The sequence below is a fragment of the Equus quagga genome, chromosome 4 (assembly GCF_021613505.1).
Source record: "Equus quagga isolate Etosha38 chromosome 4, UCLA_HA_Equagga_1.0, whole genome shotgun sequence".
Classification (NCBI taxonomy): Eukaryota; Metazoa; Chordata; class Mammalia; order Perissodactyla; family Equidae; genus Equus; species Equus quagga.
In genome coordinates, this window is record NC_060270.1 from 120431798 (window position 1) to 120456623 (window position 24826).

The following is a 24826-nucleotide window of genomic DNA, read 5'->3' on the forward strand; positions in this document are numbered from 1 at the left end:
ACCATGAAAAGTATTCAATTAAGAGTGAAACAATTAAAGGACTGAATAGTTATAAATATCTAATGTATTTTGTAAATCTAAAAGATCATAAATCTGATTATATGCTACAAGTTAAAAACCATTCAGTTACTCAACTACTCTTTATTTTTAGACATAAGATTATAATACCATTTGCACTTTCCATTTCATGACTGTTTCTCCACAGGCAAAACTTGACATTAGCATTGTATAATGCTAATATAATTAATTTAGGAAATTTAAATTTAGGAGATAAAAATCCATGACTGGTGTTCAATTCAAATCCAGAAAATATAATTACTACAATTAACAGAGTATATAAATTACATGATTGAATTTGAAAAGAAAGTGAGAAAAGTGAAGAGAAAAAAGATCTGACAATGAGGTTATTCTTTACTAGCTAATCCTGGAAGACTCTCGCCCTCATACATTATGTCTCCTTCTAGGAAGATGAATTTCTGAAACAGAAACTTCTGGACCAGCATCTAAGTGAACCACTAGGAAGTCACTGTGACTTCACCATTCACTGAGACAGGAAAATAAAAATTTGAATTGTAACAGATTCTTTGAAGGTACAGATATCTCGCCAGTCCAATGCACAATGATTTTTAAATTGTCAACCTAATCTGTTTTGGTTACAGAGTAACATCTGTAGGTATGAATAGTATTGTCCTGTCATTGATCTGCTTTGGCTTCTGGCTATCAACACACATTAGCTTTCTCTCATCTCCCATAGATACTTATAGTACCATTCTGCCTTCTCATCACCACTAGCTCCTCTTCTGAATAAATTGCTCACCCTTCCAGTAGTTTATAGTAAATTACTAAGTTAGTACCAATGGTTGGAGAAAAAAGATACAAAGGATGAGAATTTGCTTTTGTTTCAGCCTCAGTTTCCTCATCTGTGACTCGAGGGGTCAGTGTGGTGATCGCTCATACCCTCCCCAGTGCTGTGCCAGAGCCATCCCCTGTCCAGTCTTGAGGGTGCATCACGCTCACGTCTTCCCAACTCAAAGTCCATGATGTTAACATTCACACCATGGAAATTGGCTAATGCTACAAATCAGGGCTTTTTTTCGTTTCTTTTCATAGAGACAGTTTACCAGCATACCACTACTTTTACCTCAATTTAAGAAAATAAATGAAGTCCCATCAGGAGCAAGCAGTGAGGAAGCTTGAATTTCAATTCACCACAATAAAGGGGCATTACAAGAAGTTTCGGTTGGTGGGCAAAGACTGACAGAAAATCACGAGAAAATCAATTGGCTAGTCTCACAATGTTTATAAATGGAAATAACAGACCACAGATTGTCAAGACCTAGATGTGGGCATAAGTGTCTACTAATTGCTGCTTCACTAGAGGCCAGCCCATTCCCTATCCCCAAAATTACAGATATATAACAATGGTGGAAAATGTGTACCACAAAATTGTTCTTTCAGTTACTTACTAACCACTTTTGAAATTCCTATTGCAATAACAATAAAACCACTCCCTTAACTTGATTATTTGTTCATTAGAAATTTTGAAAAAGCAAATATGGTAATCCAGGCTTGGTTTCAAAATAAAATCCAAATTCCTCGTTAAATTTTATCAACCATATATAGCAACTTCTCAAGTCAATGTGTTTTAGCTATGGACAGCATTTTCATCACAAACTTTTACCATAAAGTAGAAAGTGCTCTCGGCAGAATGCAGAGGTGAGACTTCACTTCTTACTCACCATGTACTCAGGACTCTGCACTTACAGTCTCTGACCCATGATCATCTCATTCGTAACATGTGTAGGAATAATTAATAAATGCTACTCCCTCCCCAAGGATTCATGTGAGATTTAAATTTAAAACAATAGAACAGGAATGTATATGAACTATAGAGATACCTTAGGTAGTTAGGTTTATTATTTCTGTAGTGGCCCAAAGGAAAAAGGTTTTTATCAAAACGAGCAGACAATAAAGAGAGACTACTATGGGTCGACAATATCCAAATGACAAAAGACTGTATCACACAAACCTGGTGTGCACTTAGTGAGAGTCAATGCACATCACAACTATGTTGGGTGATAGCACGACTGAGAAGAGAGTTTTAAAAGCATGTAAATATAAATATAAGTATAAATATATATAAAATTCAGTGGTACAGCACTTTCCTAGGATAAAATGAGAAGTACACAGAAAGTTAAAGATTTAAATGAAATGAATCATTACTTTTCTACTTCTCTAGGATCATTTATCCAGGGAGAACAAGAAGACATAGCTGACGTTGAAAGGCAGCCTATTGCTAGCTAACACTACATGATGCCATTGGGGTCGGTGAAACGTTGCATTTCATGAGCCTAAGTTCTAGATAGGAAAAAGCTCCAGTTACAAAGTCCTAAGCCCCAAAAACCTTCTAAAGAAAAAGACCTTGGCCTTTCAAATATTTTCTCCTCAAATGGAAAGGTTTATGGACTCATTTTAGGTCAAAGTAATTTTATTAAAAAAATTTAAGTTTCTATGTGATTATGACAGCTATTGTTTATCAAATGCCTAGACTGTTTTGAGCACTAAATACCTTCTCTGTGCTATCTCATTTTACTCTCACTTCAACACTATATGGCACTACTATTACTATTCCCATTTTACAGATGAAAAAAACGAACAGATCAATCCAGTCCTGAAATTCCAAAATCTTTTACAGAGTATTTTTAGGGGATCAGACTTTCAACATTCTGAGGTTTACTGCATTTATTTTGTAGTTTTCATCTTCAGCCATAAACGTAAAGGATCAGTTTTGATTAGCAGTCAAATTATTTTTAGGTTCTTAGGCTCACACTAAAAATGTAGATTTCCAGTAATGCTAGCAGACCAAACATGACTTATTTTAAGCATTTGTTTATTTTTCATCCATCATCTGTCTTTTCATTCAATAAGTATGTGTTATCAACTGCTATGCTCAGAACTTTGGTGGAGATAAAGAAGTAAAAAGCTATTTCCCACAGTCATTCAAGAAGATTTTTAAAAACAACCCTTAGTTTTAGCCAACGGCATACCTAGCCTGTTGGACACCCAGAGCAGATCATGTTTTAAGACTCCCCTTACATGTATGAAAAGTTATTCTTAGAAATAATCATGAAATGAAACAAATAATAATGATGGTTAGAAAAAGAAATGTAGGCAAGTAAACATTTTCTCTAGTTGAACATGTGCCAGTATGCCAGTATAAAAGTATAATTAATAAAATAAATATTAGAGATATTACAGAAAAATGAAAAATCAATGGATTGATTTTTTAACTAATGAATTTGTTTATAAAAAGATAAAAGTCTATCTACATGGTATTCTGTTAAAGTAAACAATAATATTACAGTTTCTGTTTTGAGCCTTAACTTCGGCATATTTTTCAATAATGTTGTCAAAACTGCCCATCTTTACATATTTATCCTCAGTAGACAGTATAGTCAGATTTGTCAATCTATCTTCACTCAGAGTAATTCAAGGGGGACTTTTTGCTAATTTTACTTTAAAAATATTTTGAAGCAACAGATATAAAAAATATATAAGAAAAGTATTAAAGATAAATTTGGCAGGGATTTATGAGATCTCATCTCACAATAAAATGCTGTTCATTTCTTGATTTTTCCAGATTGATTCTAATAGGTTTCAAATGCCTCTGCAGTCAAAAATTGCCACGAATATCTTCGATGGAAAAGTCAGCATAAATTTGTGTTACACCTGGTAAACTTTCCCAAAGTTTATCATTGTTCAGAACCATCTGTGTCTGATTTGAGTACAGTTTTTGTTTTCACCAAAGTATTTTTAACAGTACATTTGAAATAAATGATAGCACAGTGACCAAAAAACAGAACTTGGCAGACTGCTTATTCTTGAAACAAATGTGTGTAACTGAGTCTACATGTGCTGGGACACCACTGAATAATGGAAATTCCCCCACAGTATCTCCCATGTAGAACACAATGTTTATTAAAGGGTAAGTAATATATATGTGTATGTATACACACAGACATATATTACATAATATGTACACACTATATATGTATGTGTGTATATATATTATTATAATGTATATACATATGTAGATAATTAAAACTCAACAGTACCACAGGAATTATTTAGGAGCTGGATCAATATAGGACTCTTGAGGAGTATTTTATCACCGATATTGTTTAAATTGCTGGCCCACGGTGATAATAAAAATAAGACTGACTGTTAGCTGATTATTACTGCTTTTAAATTCTCTGTAGAAAACATCAGTTCATAGTGCCTCTGCCAGGCACAACTGCCCTAATGTCCCACACTTGGCATTACCACTGGTTTGAGCCAGTGGGATTTAGTCAATCAATTTATGTAAAAATAATTATTTTTTAAAACATCTGTCAACAAAAAAAGCAGTGGCTACCCAAATCCTCCCCCTATCATTTACTCCCCCAGAGTATTACTCCCAGCGATTTGAGACAATACAGTGTACTCAGGCTTTTCAAGGATTTTGTAGTTTAGCAGATGTTATCTTGAACCCCGGCTCTGCTAGTTACTAGCTAGCTCTGTGATCTTAAACAAGTTAGCTACCCTCTCTGAGCTTCACAGCATGCCTTACATAAATAACAAATGAAAATGCACTTTCATGAATCAGTTCCTCATTCAATATAATTATCATGATTATCTCTTAGCCTTGGCCCTGGACCTGGCCTCTGCTGCAGACCCCTAAATATTTCAGATTTCTTGGGGAGTAACTACCTATGATAAGGGGTGGACTAAATACAGGGTTTATTATTCTTTTTCCTAAAATACATTTAAAATTAATGCGCAATGTCTTTCCTGCTACCAAGCTCATTTCTTATGAACTGTTTATATAAATGATCTATACTCACTGCCCTCTCTTTATTACTATGCAGCTTCCTGCTTTCTTTCATTTTTCTAAAGGTCTCACTTAAACGTTATCAACAATGATTATCAACTCTATGGCCTTTGCTCATCCTCACAGAAAGTGTTCACAAAATTCAGCAGCTGCAAAATCCACTAGAGGCCAATTCACTTACCTTGCGGATAGAAAATTGAAGCTCAGAATGATGAAGTGATTTCTCTCACTAGCTAGAGGCTGAGCAGAGACACAGAACTTCTGCCTCCAGAGCAAGTCCTTTTGCTCCATCTTCGTTACTGGTCAGTTGCTGCTCTGCAGCTCTCTTGATTTCCTCCATTCTTCTCTAATTCTCCTCTCTTCTTCTAACACTGGCCATTTCTCTTCTTTCTTTCTTTAGCCCTCTTCCTTTGTCTTTGTAACCTCTCTTTCTTGAAATCTAATCTTTTCCCCTGAATCCAACTAGCACCTTTCTTCAAGCATCTCCTAAATCTGATTCCAGTTTCACTCCTAGATTGTGAATAATCTGCTAGAAATTTGCACCTGAATGGAGTAATGGCTTCAGTGTTTAATCTCAAATACTGTGTTAAGATAATTAGATAACGAGTAAGATAAACCCCGAGCCTATAAAAAAATTCACTGATGTTATTCATTTATTGGGACAAATACTTATCTAGAACTGTGCTGGCAATGGAGATAAAACATATGCAAATTCAATCCCAATTTTGTGGACTTAGAATGTGCATTCCAGGGCGGCGGGTCCAGGGCTGCTAGGGGGGCACAGGGCCCCACCTCTGCTCTGCTGGGCTCATGTGGGCACTGCCCTCTTGTCCAGCCCACAGGGTATGCAGAACACTTCACTGACATCCTCATCCAGGGGCATCTGGAGGAGCTGAAGTTCATGACTTTTTACACCAAAGGTGATGAGGTGATCGCCATAGCCAGCATGAACTATGATCCCATAGTATCTAAGGTGGCTGAGGTGCTGGCCTCTTGCTGTGCCATCCAGAAGCAGGAGGTAAAGACTGGCAACACGTTCTGGCTCATGGGGAAAAGATCCTGAGCTCACATGCAAAGGACTTGGGCAGGCATGCTGGGGAACCAGTGATGTAGGCCAAGGCCAGGAGCCAGGTGTCAACCTCCACTTTCCCAGAATCCCCCAGGGCAGAACCTGAGCCCTCCCAGTGCTTGCCTTCAGCTGCCTGGCTCCCCTACAGAGAGGAGTCTCTAGAGTTTCTGTCTGGGTCTCTGTCTCTTCCATTCCAGTGTAAATGTACATTATAAACTGTAAATGTATAACTACAAATCATGATAGATACTTCAAGCGGAAGTTACAAATTGCTATGAAATAACCATGTTCTCACTTCCTGACAGGTGCATGGATGCATCTTCACTTATCCTTCCATTCATGACAACAGAATTAACTGGAGGATCACCTGTACACTATAGGGGTAAGGGAAGTCAACAACTCTTCCCAATAATGAATACCTGTCTTCTTGATCTTATTTAACTGCAGCAGTCAGAATCATTAAAATTATATGCGCTATATGGTCTATCCTTAAAAATATTAATATAAGTTAAATATGAATCATTATAGAGACTTTTAAATTAGATCATTAAATAGCCAAATCACAATCAATAGTAAGAATAATCATTCTCATTATAAAGAGTTCAAAATAACAAATGTGTTTTTCTGATTTCTTCTATCTTCAGAGTAGATATTCCATAAGCTCTCTCCTAATGAATGGTTTCTAAATTTATTCTTTATAAAAATAAATTTGTGAAAAAATTCAAAATTTTATAATGAACAGTTCGACTAATTTACCATTTTAAGATGCGCCCACAGTTTGAAACTATGAATAAACATTTATTAGAGTGTAATTTATTTTAAAGAAAGCCTGCATCTTGATATGAATTGTTCCCAACCATAACAATAATGATTAGCAATCTAAATATAAATGTAGGAGTGTCTTTCTAAGGAACATATAAGAAATGCAGTATAATTAATACATGGCCTTATAATGGAATAATATAGCTGGGCTCACATGGTCTGTGCCATTCTGTGTAATGCATTTCCATTTCTCAAACTCCTTCATGCAGCTAGTCTAAACACTTTCTTAAACAATGTAGAATAATAAAATTGAAAGATATGTGGGTAAACATAGAGGATATGGAAACTAAATGTATGCCTATCAATTTCTAATTGTCCTCTACGTTTATTTATTATCTCTCTGACAGGTTTCCACGGACAGGGCACAGAAGAGAGCTATCACTCGTTCCCTTCATGCCGACCCAGGCCATGCTGGAGCCATTTACAAACTGTATCCCCCTCAAAGCTGCTCTAGCGCCACCATCACTTCTTCCCTGAAGCTTCATCTGCAGTCAGTTAATAAGTTTCAATTTCTTCCCCCAAACAGAAGTTGCTCTAGTTTTTTTTCTAACTTTTTACTGAAGTATAACATTCATACTGAAAATTACACAAATCGGGTTAGTTTGATGAGTTTTTGCAAACTAAATACACTCATGTAACCAGAAACCAGATCAAAAGAAAGAATGTTGCCAACACTGAGGAGTCTCCCTCATGCTCCCTTCAAGGGGTTCCAAGGGTAACCACTCTCCTGACTTTTAATACCTGTATTAGTTTTACCTGTCCCTGAGCCTTAAATAAATTGGATAATACAGCATGTACTCATTTGCGTCCGGCTTCTTTCATTCAATATTATCTTTGTGATGTTTTCCCATATTGTTCCACATACTCTTGGTTCAGTCTTTCTCATTACTTTATGGTATTCCACACAATTTATTTATCCCTTCTACTGTTGATGAGCATTTGGTGGTTTTTTGTTTTACGTTCTTATGAACAGTGCTTCCAAGAACATGGTTGTAAAGGTTTTTGATGAATATATTATACGTATGCACTTCTCTTGGGTATATACCTAGGACTGAGGTTTCTGGGTGTATATATATATATATATATATATATATATATATATATATGCTGAACTTTAGTAGAGTCAAAGTTTTTGAACTTATTTTCAGTCCCCCCAACCATATATGAGAGTTTTGATTGCTCTAAATCAGTGGATTCTCAATTGGGTATGATTTTATACCCTAAGGAATATTTGACAGTGCCTGAAACATATTTGGCCATCACAACTTGGTGGATATTATTGCCATGGTGTGGGTAGACGCCAGGGATGCTGCTCGACATCCTACAATGAACAAGACAATCCTTTACAACAACAAATTATTTGGTCCAAAATGTCAATAGTGTTGAGGCTGAGAAACCCTACTCCAAATTCTCATTAGCCCTGGGTTCAATTTTTTTTTCTTGAGGAAAATTAGCTCTGAGCTAACATCTGCTGCTAATCCTCCTCTTTATGCTGAGGAAGACTGGCCCTGAGCTAACATCCGTGCTCATCTTCCTCTACTTTATATGTGGGAGGCCTGCCACAGCATGGCTTGATAAGAGGTGTGTAGGTCTGCACCTGGGATCTGAACTGGTGAACCCCAGGCCACCAAAGTGGAATGTGCGAACTTAACCACTGCACCACCAGACCAGCCCCCACTGGGTTCAATTTTTGGTTTTTGCATTAAGCCATTCCAGAGGCACATAATTGCACTACATTGTGGCTTTAATTTGCATTACCTGAAAACTAAATATAGTCACTTTAAAGTCTGAGATTTGATCCTTATGTGGCAATTCAATGCAGGTTTCCAAGCTAGCTACTCCAAACTCTGACCCTAAACTAGATAGCCCTCTACTCAGTCAATCTTTGACCCTAGAGCATAGCCTCTGGAGTCAAGTGGACCTGGCTTTGATTCCAGACTATTCTACCTAGACAAGTTATTTAACCTCACTGAACTTCATTTTCTTTGTCTGTAATATAGGGATACTAATGACCATATTCTAATATTATCCCTACAACTAGAATTAATGTAGGTAAGATCCCTGGTACATAGTGGATACTCAAGAGATATTATTACCATGAGCTGGTAGCACAAGAGATGCAAAGAAATCAGACTAGAAAGAACACTGGATTGAGAGTTGAGGCTTGTGCTCTAGTTCTGACTCTACCACTAACTAGCTGTGAAAACTTGGCCAAAGCATTTAATGTCTTAAAAGTTTTTTGTTTATTCATCTATGAAATAAGAGAGCTGCACTAGATGTCAGGTTTTTCCAAAATGATTGTTCTATAATTCTATAAATATAACAAAATCTCAGCCATTAATAAGTTCATACTAAGAAGAGAAGTTAAGATATGGACTAAATAATGAATAATCATACCAATTTCTGGCAAATATGCTCAGAAATACAGAGCTACAAAAAGAAAAGTGTTACTACCATTAAAGTCAAAGCGAAGAGAAACTTATTTTCATTGGAAGAATCAGAGAACACTTCATGAAAATAGTAGCATTTGAATTAGGACTTGTAGCATGAATGAGGACAGAGAGTAAGTTTAGACAGGAGGTGGAGGGAAAGCATTGAAGTAAAGGAAGGAGAGTGGACATAGGCTCAGGAAGGGAAACATAAGACAGGTCCTAGGGGACAATGAGTCATCCAGAATGACTGTAGCATAGGATTTGCAAAGGGAGGAAGGAGATGAGGTAAATGGAGAGTAGGTATAAAGTGTTTGGAATGCTAGAAGAGTCAATATTTCACTCAGTTTAAAGTGAAGGGTCATTGCAAATTATGGAAGAAGGGAGTGACACAACCATGACAAAGCTCTAAAGACTAATCTGATAACTCTAGAAACAAGGAACTGTGGAAGTGAGCTTGAGATTAGATCAGTTTGAGAAATATAAAATTTTAGATGAGAGGGGAAAAGGTTTTGAAGTGAAAAGGCACAAAGAAGAGAGAAGAGAGATAAGTAATTTTTCAAGGACATAATTGAAAGGACTTGATATTTATTTTACTATAGAAGACAAGAAGTAGGGTGACATCAAAAATAACTGAGATTTGAAGTCTAAGTGACCAGAGGAATAGAAGCACAGGGAAACATTTTATGCTTTCCTTAATAGCGATTGACAAAGAGGCTCAAAGCTGATAGGCAAGGCTGTTCATCAAAGCAATATTTCTCAAATAACAATTTACTAGAGACTTTGATAAGTTTATAGATATTCAGCACAAAGAGGTTTCCACTGTAAATTTACGAAACACTAAATATCATATCTTCCTCTTAAATATTTACATTTAACATAAACACAATAAAGTTCTGGGATTCTGTATAGTAATGTGTGTGTGTGTGTGTGTGTGTAAAACTATTAAATCTCATGGGACACTAGCGTTGCAAGGGACGACATTTGGAGACACATGCACACACATGCTCCTGAACTTACTCCTAGAGAATAAGTATGTGTTAGAATAAACCTCTTCAGGATAGATCAGTATCATTGAGGTAGACATGTCTAAGAGATGGGTAGAGAAGGAAATTGTCACTGGGGATAGAGCTGAGATCTGCAAATGTAAATTTAGGAACCACCTAACACAGGACATAGTTAAGATTTATGAGAACAGGTGGTTTTGCAGGGGACTGGAGAAGTTAATGAGAGAATGTGGAAGTCACACACAGTCCTCATTTTAAAGACTAATGAATAGAAGGAAGAGAGAAAAATGAAGAGAAATTGAACTGTAACTTGACAGAGTAGAAAACCTAAGGGAAAATTATTTTAGAACGAGCATCTCCAAGTTGCATAATAAGTTATTGAGATATCACCTAAGCATTCTAGTCTGAGATAAGTCTTAAATATGGACTTCCAGAGCCTTCCCTCAGAGTCCCAATCTTTAAAGGAAAATCCAGAACCAATACTCCATCTGGAAGTCCTGAGACCATTGTCTGCTCAAATTTAAACTCATAGCTGTAAGGTGGCCTTAAATGTCCTAATGTTTACATTTGTGGGTAGAACTCCTCAGGATAACACACTAACTGGCACAACCATTCGTTTTCTAAGTATATAGTAAATTTTTCTCACACAAGAAATTCTAGGCATTCTGGTGTCTGGCAGGAGAGGAGGAAGAAAGAAAAGAGCATGGAGTGGGAGGGAGCAACAATCATATTTTTAGACATCTGTAAGAGTTGCAAATTAAAAAGTTAGATGCAAGCTAGGCTCCTTCACCAATGCAGTGTTGACATAGCCTCCATTAAATGAATAAATGAGGCTAAATTACCATTTGGGCTAATAAGAGAGGGGGAAACAATGTGTTGGTAGGTAAGAAGAAGGATAAAGCAGATCAAATTATCCAGATTATACACACTGATCAAAATTACTCAACTTTAGCAGCTCAACTTCCACATGAGTTTATCTAAAAGCTGATATACAGAATTAAGAATAATTTTTATGTAAAGTTTAGGTCAATGGTCATTTGGTACAGCTGTTTAGCTCCTCAGAATGTAGTCAGAAAATGTTTTCCATTTTTTAAATAAGCAAATATCGAGAAATAATGGATCAGGGCTGGCCCGATGGTGCAGCGGTTAAGTTCGCACATTCCACTTTGGCGGCCCGGGGTTTGCCGGTTTGCATCCCGGGCGCAGACATGGCACCCCTTGACAAGCCATGCTGTGGTAGCTATCCCACATATAAAGTAGAGGAAGATGGGCATGGATGTTAGCTCAGGGCCAGCCTTCCTCAGCAAAAAGAGGACGATTGGTGGCCGATATCAGGGCTAATCTTCCTCAAAAAAAAAAAAAAGAAAGAATGGATCTACTCTAGAAATGGAAAGCGTTTTAAACAAATTGTGTTTTTACCACCCTGTACCACAAAAACAATATCCTTTAGTAAAGCTTTTACAAATATTTGATTCTTAAGAGAGAGGAAAATAGCCTTGTTAAGATATTATATTGTTTGCCTAATATTGAATGTGAGATTTATTTTCTGTCCAGAAAATAGATTCTTAGAATACTATTTCAGAAAAAAATCACAATAAAGAAAAGCATTTTAAAATAACAAAAGATGGAGGTTTCATGACACTCAAGAGTGGTCTATGGTATGTTAAAATAAAACATCATCAAAACAGTAAATTTCAAGCATTTTGAGTATTAGAAAATTTACAGAAAACAAAGCCTAAAAGTAAAGATGAATAGGGTGGGTACTGTCAAATTATAGTTTCATCATTTCTATTAATGAAACCACAATGAAGTCATAATGAAATCTAGTTCTAGTCTTGCGCAACCTAAAAACCATTTCCTTCAGTATCTACAAGGGTCTTCCTGCTGCCTAGGAAAATGCTATTTATATTATGGTAGCAACAAATCTCTTCTGTTTAGAAACACTTTCAAAGCAACTCCTGAACTTTATCTTTCTTTTCCCTCCTCTTTCTTTACTCCTTCTGGAGACAGTACTTTATGTCCTAAAATTCCTAATAAGTGCTTCATATGTCAAACCTATGTTTGTACAGTCATCATAGTAAGTCGTGTGACCCAGAGAACACGTGGTAATTCACTTTTGCTCAGTTTTTTTCCTTGCTCCACTTCTAGAAGAAAAAATTTTCATGGATATCATGGATATTAAATAATTCTGAGCAGCTGGAAAAATAATTTTTAAGGTGATTCAAATTACTTCCTTGGCTAGTGAGAATGGGTTATACCTCAAGGAAGGTTCGTATGGCTGGCCTGGCATATGCACCAAGGTCTCCTAGCATCATCTGTTATGAAGATGCAATATGTAGAGGTGAGCCACACTTCATCTGCTTGTTCATAATATCAGTTCTCTTCAATATGTCTTCCTCTGATTTGGTGTGATCCCTTGAGCTTCAATTTCTTCACCTATGAAACGGGGATCTACAGTTTCCTTTCTACTTCATCAGGTTACTGTATGAACAAATAGTTTAACAGATGTAAAATTTTTTTCCAAAACTCTTTATATGAGATTCTATACAAGCATAAGCCACCATTATTCAAAATAGTATTATTCACAGATTTTGAATGGTCTGCTTTTCACAAAGTGTTAATGTAAGGCAATGCTTTAAAAAAAATCTCCTCAGGATGAAACAGGAAAAAGATCCAAGGGCTAGGTAAAATGCTGCCAAACTTGTGTGTACAGCGATACCTGGGCGTGATAATCCACAGATAACGCCCATCTGTTATCTCTTAATTTACCCTCGGCTGTTTCAATAAAGTGACATTGTTCATCATTCTCAATCTTTTCAAAATCTTTCTTCCTCCTTTTTTCAAACTCAAGCTATTGTAGTTAGGTAAGAGAATATTAGTCATTCACTCAACTAGGCAACTTTGCTGCCCTAGCTTCTCTAAGTGGAGACGAAAAATGGTAAGGATAGAGAAATTTCTTGGGGTCAGATGATCTTCCAGGCAACATAAATAAGAAAAAAAATAAAAGAAGAAAAAAGACTAGCCGAAGCAAAGTGAATTTCAGAAAAGTAAAGGAGGAACATGTTGGGAAAATTTAGGGGAACAAAAATGTATACCTTGGAACACTGATTTCTGGAGATATTATATAGAAACAGAAGAATCATATAGAAATAGAATATGTTTGGGAAAATACTGGAGTAAACAAACTTAAGTTTTACTTCAAAAATTCAAATATGTTTTGTAAATCTCTAAGAGGAGAGGGAGTATGACAGGGAGTATTTCCTAAAGTTATTTGATGCTTTTGTTCTAGTCTCTCAGGGGAATTGTGTTCTGTGATGAAATAGCGTTTTGGAAACACTGAGCTCAGGAGTTCCATTCATCAGATTTGTCAGTTTTAATTAAAGATCAGGTGGGCAACAGCACATATTCATAAAATAAATCCATATGGCTGTTGACTCACTAGCCCTAACCCACCTTTCAGCCACATATCCCTCCACGGGCAGAAGCTCAGCTCTATGCTGGCCAATCAGGAATTCTCCTTAACGCCAAAACTCTCCCAATACTTCACACACTTCTGTATTCCCATGCCTTTGCTCATGCTATACCATCTTCTTGATGTCTTTTCCTTCTACTTGCCTGTCAAAATCCTATGCACCCTTCAATATTCACTCGCCAATGTTTCTCCTTCTTCTGTCACTGTACTTCATATGTGCTTCTCTTTAGGGCAGTAGTTCTCAAACTTGGCTGCTCATTAGAAATATCTAGAGAGTTTTAAAAAACGCTGATTCCTGAGTTTCATGCAGCGATTTTGATATAATAGATCTGAGATACAACCTGCGCTCTTGGAGTTTTTTAAATTCCCCAGTGATTGTTAAGATACAGCCAATGTTGAGAACCACGCTTTGGAGTTCACGGTCATTTGTCTCTGCACTTTAGAGACAAACAACCTAAAACAAGGGTTTAAGAGCTTTTTTTTAAAGAAGAAACTTAACTCTCTTCATATTTATTGGTCCCCTATACCCACAGATATTTTTGAATGAAAAAAATAAAAGAAAAAAAATTGGCTTATATTTCAGTGATCATGCTAACCTTATTGAAAGGTTTTCCAAATTACTCTGCTCTTTCATTCCTATTGTATGTAAATTATATCCTTAAGGAACGTGGCTCCCAAATCTAGCTATGAATCAGCATAAACTGGAGAGCATGTAGAAATACATCAAAGCTTTCTACTCCCTTACCTACTAAAGTAGAATATCTGAAGTTAGGGTTTCAGAGCTTGTTTTATTTTTGTTTTGTTTTGTTCTGTAAGCTGCAATTGTAATGTCAGTAGCAAACAGATCCATTTTGTGAATCATTGATTTAAAAGAGAAATTACATAATTTCTGCTTTTAAGAAAATATTTACTTACTATAGTGGTGTTCGGGAGGGTTCAGTAAATTAAACAATATCATAAATCTATTTCATAAAAATAATTTTTAAAAGATAATCATTATTCCTAGAGAATACACATAGATGAGACTCAAATATGATTCAAATGCACAAGGAAGCTTTATTTTATTTTAATATTTACAATGCCTTCTTTATATGTCATAGTTCTAGTGGAATTGAAATTGAATTGCCCAAAATTATATAATTAATTATATTCAGCTTCTATTAAAATAACTAATTTTCTCCAGTCTGTTAGCATAACACTTGGTAAAAATCAATTCTCCAAAAAGTACTGCGAAAATGTGGGCCATCGTTGTGAGTGTAATGGCTCATGTTTTAGGCAATTAGGTGAAAGTTTTTTAACTTTTAACTTTTTAACCAGGAATCTCAGGTATGCTAAACCCTGGAGTCAGGTGCGACACATTTGACCCATTAGCGACATGAGAATCAACTAGACTTCACTATTCTGTTAATATGTATATTTTTTCCTATCCTCACTGGTCTCTCAGATAGCTTTAACAACATGAAATAAAAATTCAAATTATGTGCTGTCTCTTCAATGGCTGAATGAACTATGGATGGACTAAAGGAAAGAATCAGAAAAAGTGCAAGAGCTTTTAAAGAGCATTAATTGCATTAATTGACCCAAATGGACTGCTTCCCATTAGTAATGCCCTCCCACACTGACTCTGGGCTTGGCCATGCGACTTTTTTATTTTTCCAATGGGACAGTAGCAACTTGACTCATTCAGACTCAATTAGACCTTGAAAAAAGTGTTTGTGAGATTCTACTTCCTCTCATGGATTTCTGCTGCTACCCTAAGAACATGTCCAGGCTAGCCTGCTGGAGGGATATGAGAGAATCTTGGAGGAAACCCAAATTGTGTGTAACCCGTGTCCTCCGAGACCAGCTAGCTCACAACAAACCCACAATCTCGCCATAGATGCATGAGGAAGCCCATTGAGATCAAGCAAATTTACCACGGGTCACAGAACCACTTAGCTGATCTGTAGACTCATGTCATTTTAAGCCACTGAGTTTTAGGAAGATATATAAACAACAATAGCTGATATAATTGTCTTCCGTGTTTGAAAGGCTGTCCTATGAAAGAAACAGTTTGGATCCTTCTTGTTCCAGTTCTACTAAGAAACAAAAAAGTTTATACTGATTGGAAGACAGATTTCCATTTAAGAAAGTACTTTCTAACAGGTTACAGTTGTTCAAAGGTGGAATGGGCTATAGGCATTGAATTCCCCAGTTCTGGAATAATTCAAATTGAGGCTAACATAAATGCATTTTATTCATTTAATAATTACATATTTCTTTAAGTATTTTCTTTAATGCTACAAGATTATATACAGATTATCAGTACAAGTTTATTGATTTGCTCATTCTTTAACTTGTATGAGAATCAAGAACCAAGAACCCATCTCTCTAGTAATCCTCTTAGATGTAGCCACCAGAATTTTCAGCTAAGATTTACTGGCCATCATTCACCCTGAAAATGGAGAGATAACAACTAGGTGGACCTAAATAAATAAATTATTTATTCTATCATTCATTTATTTCAAGGGTCACCAGCTAGCAGTCTGCCGTTGGATTTTGTTTTAGCCTTTCAGTGTTTTTAAAAATGTGAAACTAAATGTTTTTTGTTTCCCGTCTACCACAGTTCTTAACACCTCCTATTTCACACATTTACAATACTGACCTCATCCCTTTAGGTATTTAAGTTTGAAGACTGGGTAAATGCTAACTTATGACACACATTCTATCAAAAGCTATGGGAAACACAAAGATTAATTCAATAATGATTGTAGCTTCAGGAATCTTATAGTTGTAGAGGAGAGTTGATCCCCTTACTCAAATAATTATAATAATATGAAGTGATATGTGCAATAAAAGAGATGCAGATAAAATGACACGGGATCTCAGAGTTCAAAACAATTGGATGCAGCTGGGCTGAGCAGCAAATGCTTTATTAGTGGGCACAGAATTAGTAGGAATCTCTTTTTTCTCTTTTATGTTGTTTCACAAAGTTACATCATCAGAGTAAAAGCTATAAGCATTTGGGTTTTTCATTAGAGGAGATATCTAACAAATAGGTGGCCCCAGAGTATCACATGTCTCTACTTTCATCCAAATTTTAATTTAATGATATAATTTAAAAGTGACTTGACTGAGTGGGATTTTCCTTTCCTTGTTCAATTAGGAGTCAAAACTTGCCACGTTTGTATATGAAAGATACAGCCCTACTGTTTTTCATTACCATTGATCTCCAAACAATTTGTTCCAAGCTCTTTGGTCATTAAAAATGTCAAATTAAATATTAATATTTTTAAAGCTGAAGTGATAATTTTCATAATGAAAGCCCAAGACTTTCAATGTCTATGAACAAGTGGTTAATAAATGTATAATTAATATTTAAATGCCTGTTTTGATTTAATAAACAACTCTTCTAAAAATAACGTCCTAAGATCCTAAAGCCTGGAGTCACCAAAACACTAAAAATAGACACCAATTTGACTCAGAATCCATAACAAAAAATATGGTTTTAATGCAGCAGGCTTGGATGTTATGAAGATAACAAATCTGGAAGCTTTGTCATCTGTTCCTTCAAAAGCACTGTGACTCTCCCTATGCACTTCCAGCAGCTCCAATTCAGGAAATGTTGGATTTTCCTCAATTAGAGTTCATGTCCAAGTGGGCTTAATCAAATACATAAATAAACGGAAGCTTTCCCATGAGAACTAAGTATGAAACTTATGTCATGTTCAGTCACAGAACTGAAGAGACTGGTTATATGAGTACTGCAGACTTCTTTAATCTTATTCTGTTTCTACAAACCTAGACATCGTCTTTAATCTTCTTCTTCTTATTTTTCATTACATTTTACCTAAACACTATATCTAACAGGTTGATTATTCCAAATATAAAATTCTCCAGATGGTATAAAACCATTACATTATCCCCAGTATATCATTTTACCTGCATAATCTTGATTTTCCTCATCCCAAACATTACAAATATTTGAAAAGTCATTTCTAAATTATACCAATGTAATTATTGCCAAGTTCTGCTAGCTTAGAAAACAAGATTTGTGTAGCTCCTGAGTGAGAGATATTTTCCCGTGTTTTAATCTATTCCCTGTTCTTGGATCCATAACCAAAATCATTAATTGTGGATTTAATACTTCTTTATGAAGTTGTTCTGAAGATTACATGCATGTCAGTTGCCTAAGAATATGCTAAGATTTCTATGAACAGCAGATCTTAGTATAATATCTACTGCTGCAGCGGCGGCTGCTGCTAAGTTTATTGGAAATAATTTAAATTTGTGTTGACTATGGATGAAATAATAGCAGCAAGAGTAAATTACTTCCTGCCTGACTTTAAAATGTATAACAAATTATAGTTTGCCTATTCGTGATGACCACTAAAAAATTAGAGCTATTTTTATCACAACTAGAAAAAAAAGGCACACAAGTGTCTGATAATTACTTTTATGATAAATAGTACCTGCCTTATATTCATATGTTAATTGTTTTGCTTTAATATTTGTAATCTATTTTAAAGATCAATTTGTGTCTGTTCCTTGTTTTATGTCATACGATGACCTTTGACCAGCACCAATAACATCCTGACCTAGACAACAAAAAAATTAATTTTTAATAAACGTCTTATAAAATATATTTGTTCTTCATTAATTTTTATTATGTCCAACAGTGTCATAAACTTTAAGTTCATTTCACTATGTCTATTTTCCGAAGTATTTTTTACTTTCATAGCAAAGGGGAATAATTTAAATAAGATCGTTTTTTCTACCAATTAATTGTCACTTACATAAAAATCATCATTTTATTTTTTTAAAACCTTGAAATTAAATTTCCAGTATGTAACTATGTAACCATTGCAGGTAAATTCATTTTATCCTCTCTCTCTTTTTTTAATAAATGAATTTCCAATCACTTTTGTCTTAGAGCCAACAACTGGAAAATACCTTCATAAATACGGAATTCTATAATATTTTGGATTTGATTGACATAGAGCTTTTTCCTATGAGGAAATTCATTGCACAAAAAAGAAAATATGTTTAACATATTATAGTACTTCAGCAACTCATTCTTAATTTTTTTCTATGAATTCTTTTTAACTTTGATGACTTTGTACTAAACATATTTCTGTATAAAGTATGTATTTCTGATGAGAGGAAGGTGTTAAAAAGAGACTTAAATCAAAGAACACTGTAAATACTTAAATATTTATGAGACAAAAATACCAATGTCCAAAATATATTACAATTTCTTTAAATTTTGAAGTGATTTTACATTTTATATTCTTTGCTTTGGTTTTTTATTGTTCCCATAACACTGAAGGAAATGAGTCTGAAATATCTGAATATTTGAATACTATCTGGACACCTTGCTTAGAAAACTACTGTAAATCGGCAAAATCAGTCAGATATTTCACCTTATTAATGTACAAAAGTCTGAAATGCAGTGTGGCCCCTCCATATAAGCAACTTATGTTTTAGTTTGACACTAATGTTAGTACACTGAACTTAAATGTGGGAATAATAAAAATTATTACACTCCAAAGGTGTGTGATTTTAAATATGTAACAGATATTTTATGATATTCCTCTATAAAGCATAGATCACACCTTGAACTTAGAATTCAGACATAGTAATGGTTACTAAACATCCCCATTAGGTCTACAAACAAAATCAGAATCTGCCTTTCTTATTTCATCCTACTGTTTTCTACATCTCTATGTGAAGAAAATATCCTGCCAAAAACACACTCAGAATTCCTCTGCTAACAGATACTTGTAAAAATAAAACTTTTGAAAAGGCATAAAGAGAAGAAACAGCATGTTCTAAATGCTGTGAAGATCTCAACATGATTTTCATTAGTGTTGGGCCCTGGCAGCCATTTGACTTGCCCTTTAATGTCTCAGATCCTGGATGCATAGACCAGTTCTCAATTCCAGGGCTGCTGAAGAACTCTATGCATGATTTTGTTTGTGGTTTTTTAAGTGCTACTTTTAGTGGAAAGTCACCACAAAAATATCGTATCCACTTTTGAATCCTGAAGAAGTTCAAAAGGTTGTTGGTTCCAAACAACACTAAATAAGGCTTAACATATAAGAAAAGTTTCAATTTATTTTTAAATTCATTTTTTTCTCTACTTACTTCTAGAAGGAATTTGAAGTAACAAATGGAAAATGATGCACATATAACAGAATTTGGTAACGTAAAATATCAAATCAAGTAGGAGGAGATAATTATAACAAAAACCAAGACTTAAACTCTTCATGGCAGTAAAACTCAGATAAGAAATATTTTTCAGTGATGCAACTTTATTAGGAGAAACAGATTTTTCTTGGCACCAAGGTTTAAGGTTGATTTCTCCCATGGGAATAGAAAGTTCACCGAGCAATATGTGCACAATAAGACAGAGGTGCAATAAGATAGAAGTGTCTTCAGCAATTGTTTACTGAAGTTACACGAAGCTACCTCATTTGAATGTGTTATAAATTGATTAATTTATTTATATAAAGAGATAAATTATGATTACCAGACATTAAACTCTGTGATAATACAGAAAAAGAGGTTTTTAGAAGTCTAAATGAACATGTCTATAGGAGGGCTCTAACATCAAGTGGTGATTCACATCTTGGATTTTAAGGATCTACGTAATTTTATTTTATAACTGCTAGGAACAAAATCAATGTTGTTGACTGAAAACATTTTAATACAGATTTTGTGATAGTGCTTCCTTCCCGGAAAATTATAAAACTTAAAGTGTTTCTCTTTAGTAGAGGGAGAATCATCTTTTCTCTATACAAATCTGAGCTGCAAGAACATCTGCAGGCAAAACCACAAAGGGTGTTCAAGATGCACCATTTACATATGCTCAGGGCTGAATCATCTCATTGATCCCAAAGTTCCACATGATATGATTAAAGAGATCATACAAACTCCCACCTTGGCCATAAACGAAACTTTGCCTTTATTCCTTGCCTCACAGACTTGGTGTGAAAATATACATCTAAACTTTCTACAAAAGATTTTTAAAACATAGATTTGATAACCTAACTATGTGAGATGATTTGAGAATGACCACTGTAAGAGACACAGTGAGTCTTACAGGCAGAATCTAAATAGCACATAAGATTCCTGCCAGTCTTCCCAGTATCGTATCCAGCCATGGAATTGCAAATGTCCACCATCTACTTTAAAATCTCTCAGCTAACTTTTTACACTTGATGGATGACTTTTGCTCTCTGAAATTTAGGGAGATTTTCCTGATGAAAAATTGATGCTAATTCAGTCTCAAAAATTAAATTAAAAAAAAATCTTGCTCTTACCTCTCTCAATTCACTTAGGTGTCAGAATTAGTCATCACTGAAATCTGTCTCTTCATTATAATTTCCAAGGACATTTTTACCTCCTTTTTGGCACTCATGGTCTACTTGTGCCATAGTTATCTAGGTATATACTAGAGGATATGACAAGTGAGGGCAGATACGGTTTGTTTTTCTTTGTCATATCTGACCTTCCCAGTGGCATAGCCCAGATTCTGGACACCTGTAGTCAATCAGAGAAGACCATGTGAATTGAATTAAAACTGTGGGCTCATTCGCAGGAGAAAGTAGCCTGTATATAGAAATTTTAACATTGTCAACATGTCAGGTATTTCTAAAAAACTCTTGCACTGATCTCTTTTAATGATTGAACTTTTAAATGAATTATTTATAAACAGCCAAGATATTATTTTTTACAAAATTTCTGTTAAACTTGCAACCAGCACATAGGAAACAGCTTAACACAGATTTGCTTACCCAGTGGATTGAGAACCAATGTGCAAAGTCCTAAGGAAGTGGGGTGCCAACAAGTATATATTGAGAAGGAAAGGTCTGGTCCATAGGTCTCTGACCAGAAAGGACAGGCCTGAGAAAGTTGTCTCAATGTAAGAGACTAGACACTCCAGGGGTAGCCCAAAGGGACAAGGGACCTAGGAAAGGAGGCTGACCAAGAAAATGAAGTGGGGCATGGGATAAGGGCCAGAGATGCCAAAGGCAAGCTTAAACCACTTCCCAACTTGCCCTAAAGTACAACTAGCTATCAGACAGCCCATGCTGTATTTTACTGAAGAGCAGCCCAAGACTTTCTCTGAAGAATTATGCCTAGTCATTTGAATCCTTTAAGATACTGTCCTCCTCCCTTTTCCCTCATCAAAATCATATCCTGAAAAAAGCAGAGCCAGCTGTCAACATGCCAGTTGACCAATCAATCCCACCTCCACGTCTGGCCTTAACCTGTGTTCAACACTTGCTTGAAATGATTGCCTGGGTGAAATTATCTCCTCTTTAGTAGCTGCGTTTTCTCTTCTAGGTCACCAGAATCACGAAGCATCATTTGAATTTACCAAATTTTATTCTAATTATCTGGGCAAAGAATCTCAGCTTCTACAAAGGATCTGTACTTTACATAAAAAAGAACAGAACTTCAGTTGAACTGCAATTCCACTGCAAGTGGCACCTAAGCATATAATTCATCAGGAGGGGATAGGACGGGGCATAAGCCAGTGGTGAAGTACCTCCAGGCTCAATCGCCACAGCTCCCCCATAGGGTAATATACTACAGTTTATGGCTAAGTGGATCCGATTTTACCCAGCACAACCTTGCCTTCTTGAACTTCTGCAGGTGCCCTCTTTGAGTGGTGCCTCAGTGGAGTTGAGTCTAGAATTATCTAGGCAATTGTCATGTCTTTTTGAAGTCACACATGCACTTAGGAGAAAATAGAAATTAATTACATAGAACTGGGAGAACTTTTCAGAAAATATGGAAAGTGAATACACATCTTGAGAGTCAGTTTGGATTTCGGGTTATTTACCCACCACTGCATAAAATTTACAAATGTATATTTAAGTAGACAGTTTGTGATATTAAATCCATATTTGTAGATTTACATATGATTTATCTTCAAAAGAAGGTTTTAAAACAGATTTGAGCTAGAATTTGGTTTTACGCACTACAAAAGTATATTTTTCTTTCTAAAAATACTGTAATAATGCTTAATCAATACAAAAATACAGCCACATTTTATATAATTATACTCCTTGAGGCCTACTCTTATTCATTATGTAACAACCATGGAATGCCAGGAATTCCATCCATAAACTATTATCCTGTAGTTACTTCTAGATCAACAACCAGTGGCTGTGACTTGACTTTAATATTAATATTACTAATAAGAAGTATCTTTGCTATGTTTAGGATATTATTTTGGGAGAGGCACAAAATTGATATATAATTAAGTTCTTTTTTTAATCTTCTCTTAAGAGGCAGAAATTGTTTGTGTTCATTTTCTAGCTTCTTTAAACTTCTTAATTCTAAGTTCTGAATTCTAAAGTGCATAAAAGATAAAGAATCAAGAGTTAAAGAATCAACAGAGAAATTGCTGCTCTCTTAGAGAAAGAGTGTCCCTCCCCCCAGAATAAAACCTTAGCTCACTGCATTATGCTGTCTCTACATTTTCCTGGCCAAAGATTCCTCCTCAGCCTAAAATTTCTCCTATTGCCCAATTGTTTCCTTATCTGCCATTCAGATATTTGTGAACTAGCTGTAAAATGCACAACCTAGTACAATCACTCTCAAGTTCACATTTGTCTCGCCACAAATTACTGCAAAAAGATGTAGCATTAGCAGCAGTAAAACACTACCTCTGAGTGTAATCAGTTGAAAGAATCAGGCACAATATTTCCCATTTAGCGGGTCATTGGAAACAGAGAGGAACTGCATAATGTTTCAGAAGTTTTCCCAGTGCTATGTCATTCATATGCATGAACAGCTAATAGGTTTTTACAATATATTTTGAGGTGTTGATAAGAGCTTGTACATAGGGTTTCAGAAAATAGAAAATAAAACGACTCCTTCCGTATGCATGAAGTTAAACTTTAGGCACACTTCTGCCTTGCTGTAGCTTGGTGCCAGAATTCCCAATTTAAGGATGAAAGAGATAACTTATTTTTCTTGATAGCCCGGAAACCACCTAAGATGTAACATTACTTACCTAAAGATGGGTCTTTGGAGATGTTTCTTCCTGATTGTGACATGGTCATCCATTTAAGGTGAAGGTTTAACTTCTTCCTGGAAACCACTCCAGAAATCCAGGGAAAGAACGTGGAAGCTTATTCTGATCTATTGTGCTGCAAGAAGTCCAGAAGGAAAAAGTAGTTTCCTCTTTCTCTTTTTGGATGCTGGGAGAAAACTTCCCTGCTCTCTGCCAGCTGAGCAGTGTGTCCATAGAGGCCACATAAGACAGGCACGTTGGGGCACTCCCCCACAGAGCAGGGTGTGCAAAAACCACCAAGAGTCACGTTGACACAGGAAAGCAAAGTGCACGAGACCCTCAGGAACAAAACAAAACAAACAGAAAACTTCCTCCCCCAGTGTCACCCAGGTAGGAGCTTCCTAAGTTATTACAGCCATGAGAGCTCTCCTTCCACATGCTGGTCAAGCTCGGAAAAGCTAAGTCCCTCCCTGTCTTTAAAACAGCCTGTTCTGAGGCTCAACTTTTTTCTTCAAAATAAAAGTTGTACAGCTGGTTCAGTAGTCCCATGTGAGTACCCTCTGAAAGTTTGTTCTGTTAAAATAAGAACTGTATACAAATTAATGAAGAAAGATGGGCTTCAGGCTGCGTGGCTGGCTCTGCTTCAAGAGATTATAATTATTTTACAATCTTGCTTTTATTCTCACTGGATGAAGTGTGGAAACAACTCATCATTTTTGGCACTCATAACCTAATAACCTACACTTGGCTAAAGTTGAAGATGCTATTTCAACTGATAGAAGCGCATGCAAAGCTGGCCAGAACTACTAAGTTAGAAAAACAAAAATTGCTCAATTCTATCAGCAACATTGTACCCAGATGTCTGTACCCAAGTGTAGCTTTCCAACTAAGGGGGGGACACTGCAAAAAAAAACAGGGAAACACACACACATACACAAACTCTTTTTTAAAAAGTCTCCAAATCTCCTTGGGAACCTAAGGTTTTTATATTGTATGATCAAATTTGAATTTATAAAAATAAAAAGAAAGAAAAGTAGGTAGAAGAGAGAAGTTGTGAACAGCTGAAAATAAATGACATTAAAAAGTGTTTTATTTGGAAGACTTAGACTCACACTGCAGGAACTCTTGTTCTGGTTACAGATAAG

At 35.7% G+C, this 24826-nt stretch overlaps 1 protein-coding gene across 2 annotated transcripts in view; it reads right to left on the minus strand.

The window, feature by feature from the left end:
• The window catches only part of PDE1A (phosphodiesterase 1A), a 252201-nt gene extending 228083 nt beyond the window's left edge, over positions 1 to 24118 (minus strand). For both annotated transcript variants that reach the window (XM_046659818.1, XM_046659817.1), the window contains exon 1: positions 23682 to 24118. In XM_046659818.1, the coding sequence (XP_046515774.1) occupies positions 23682 to 23734 (53 nt within the window). In that variant the 5' untranslated portion in view covers positions 23735 to 24118. The remainder of the gene's footprint in view (positions 1 to 23681) is intronic.
• Positions 24119 to 24826: the final 708 nt, after the last annotated feature.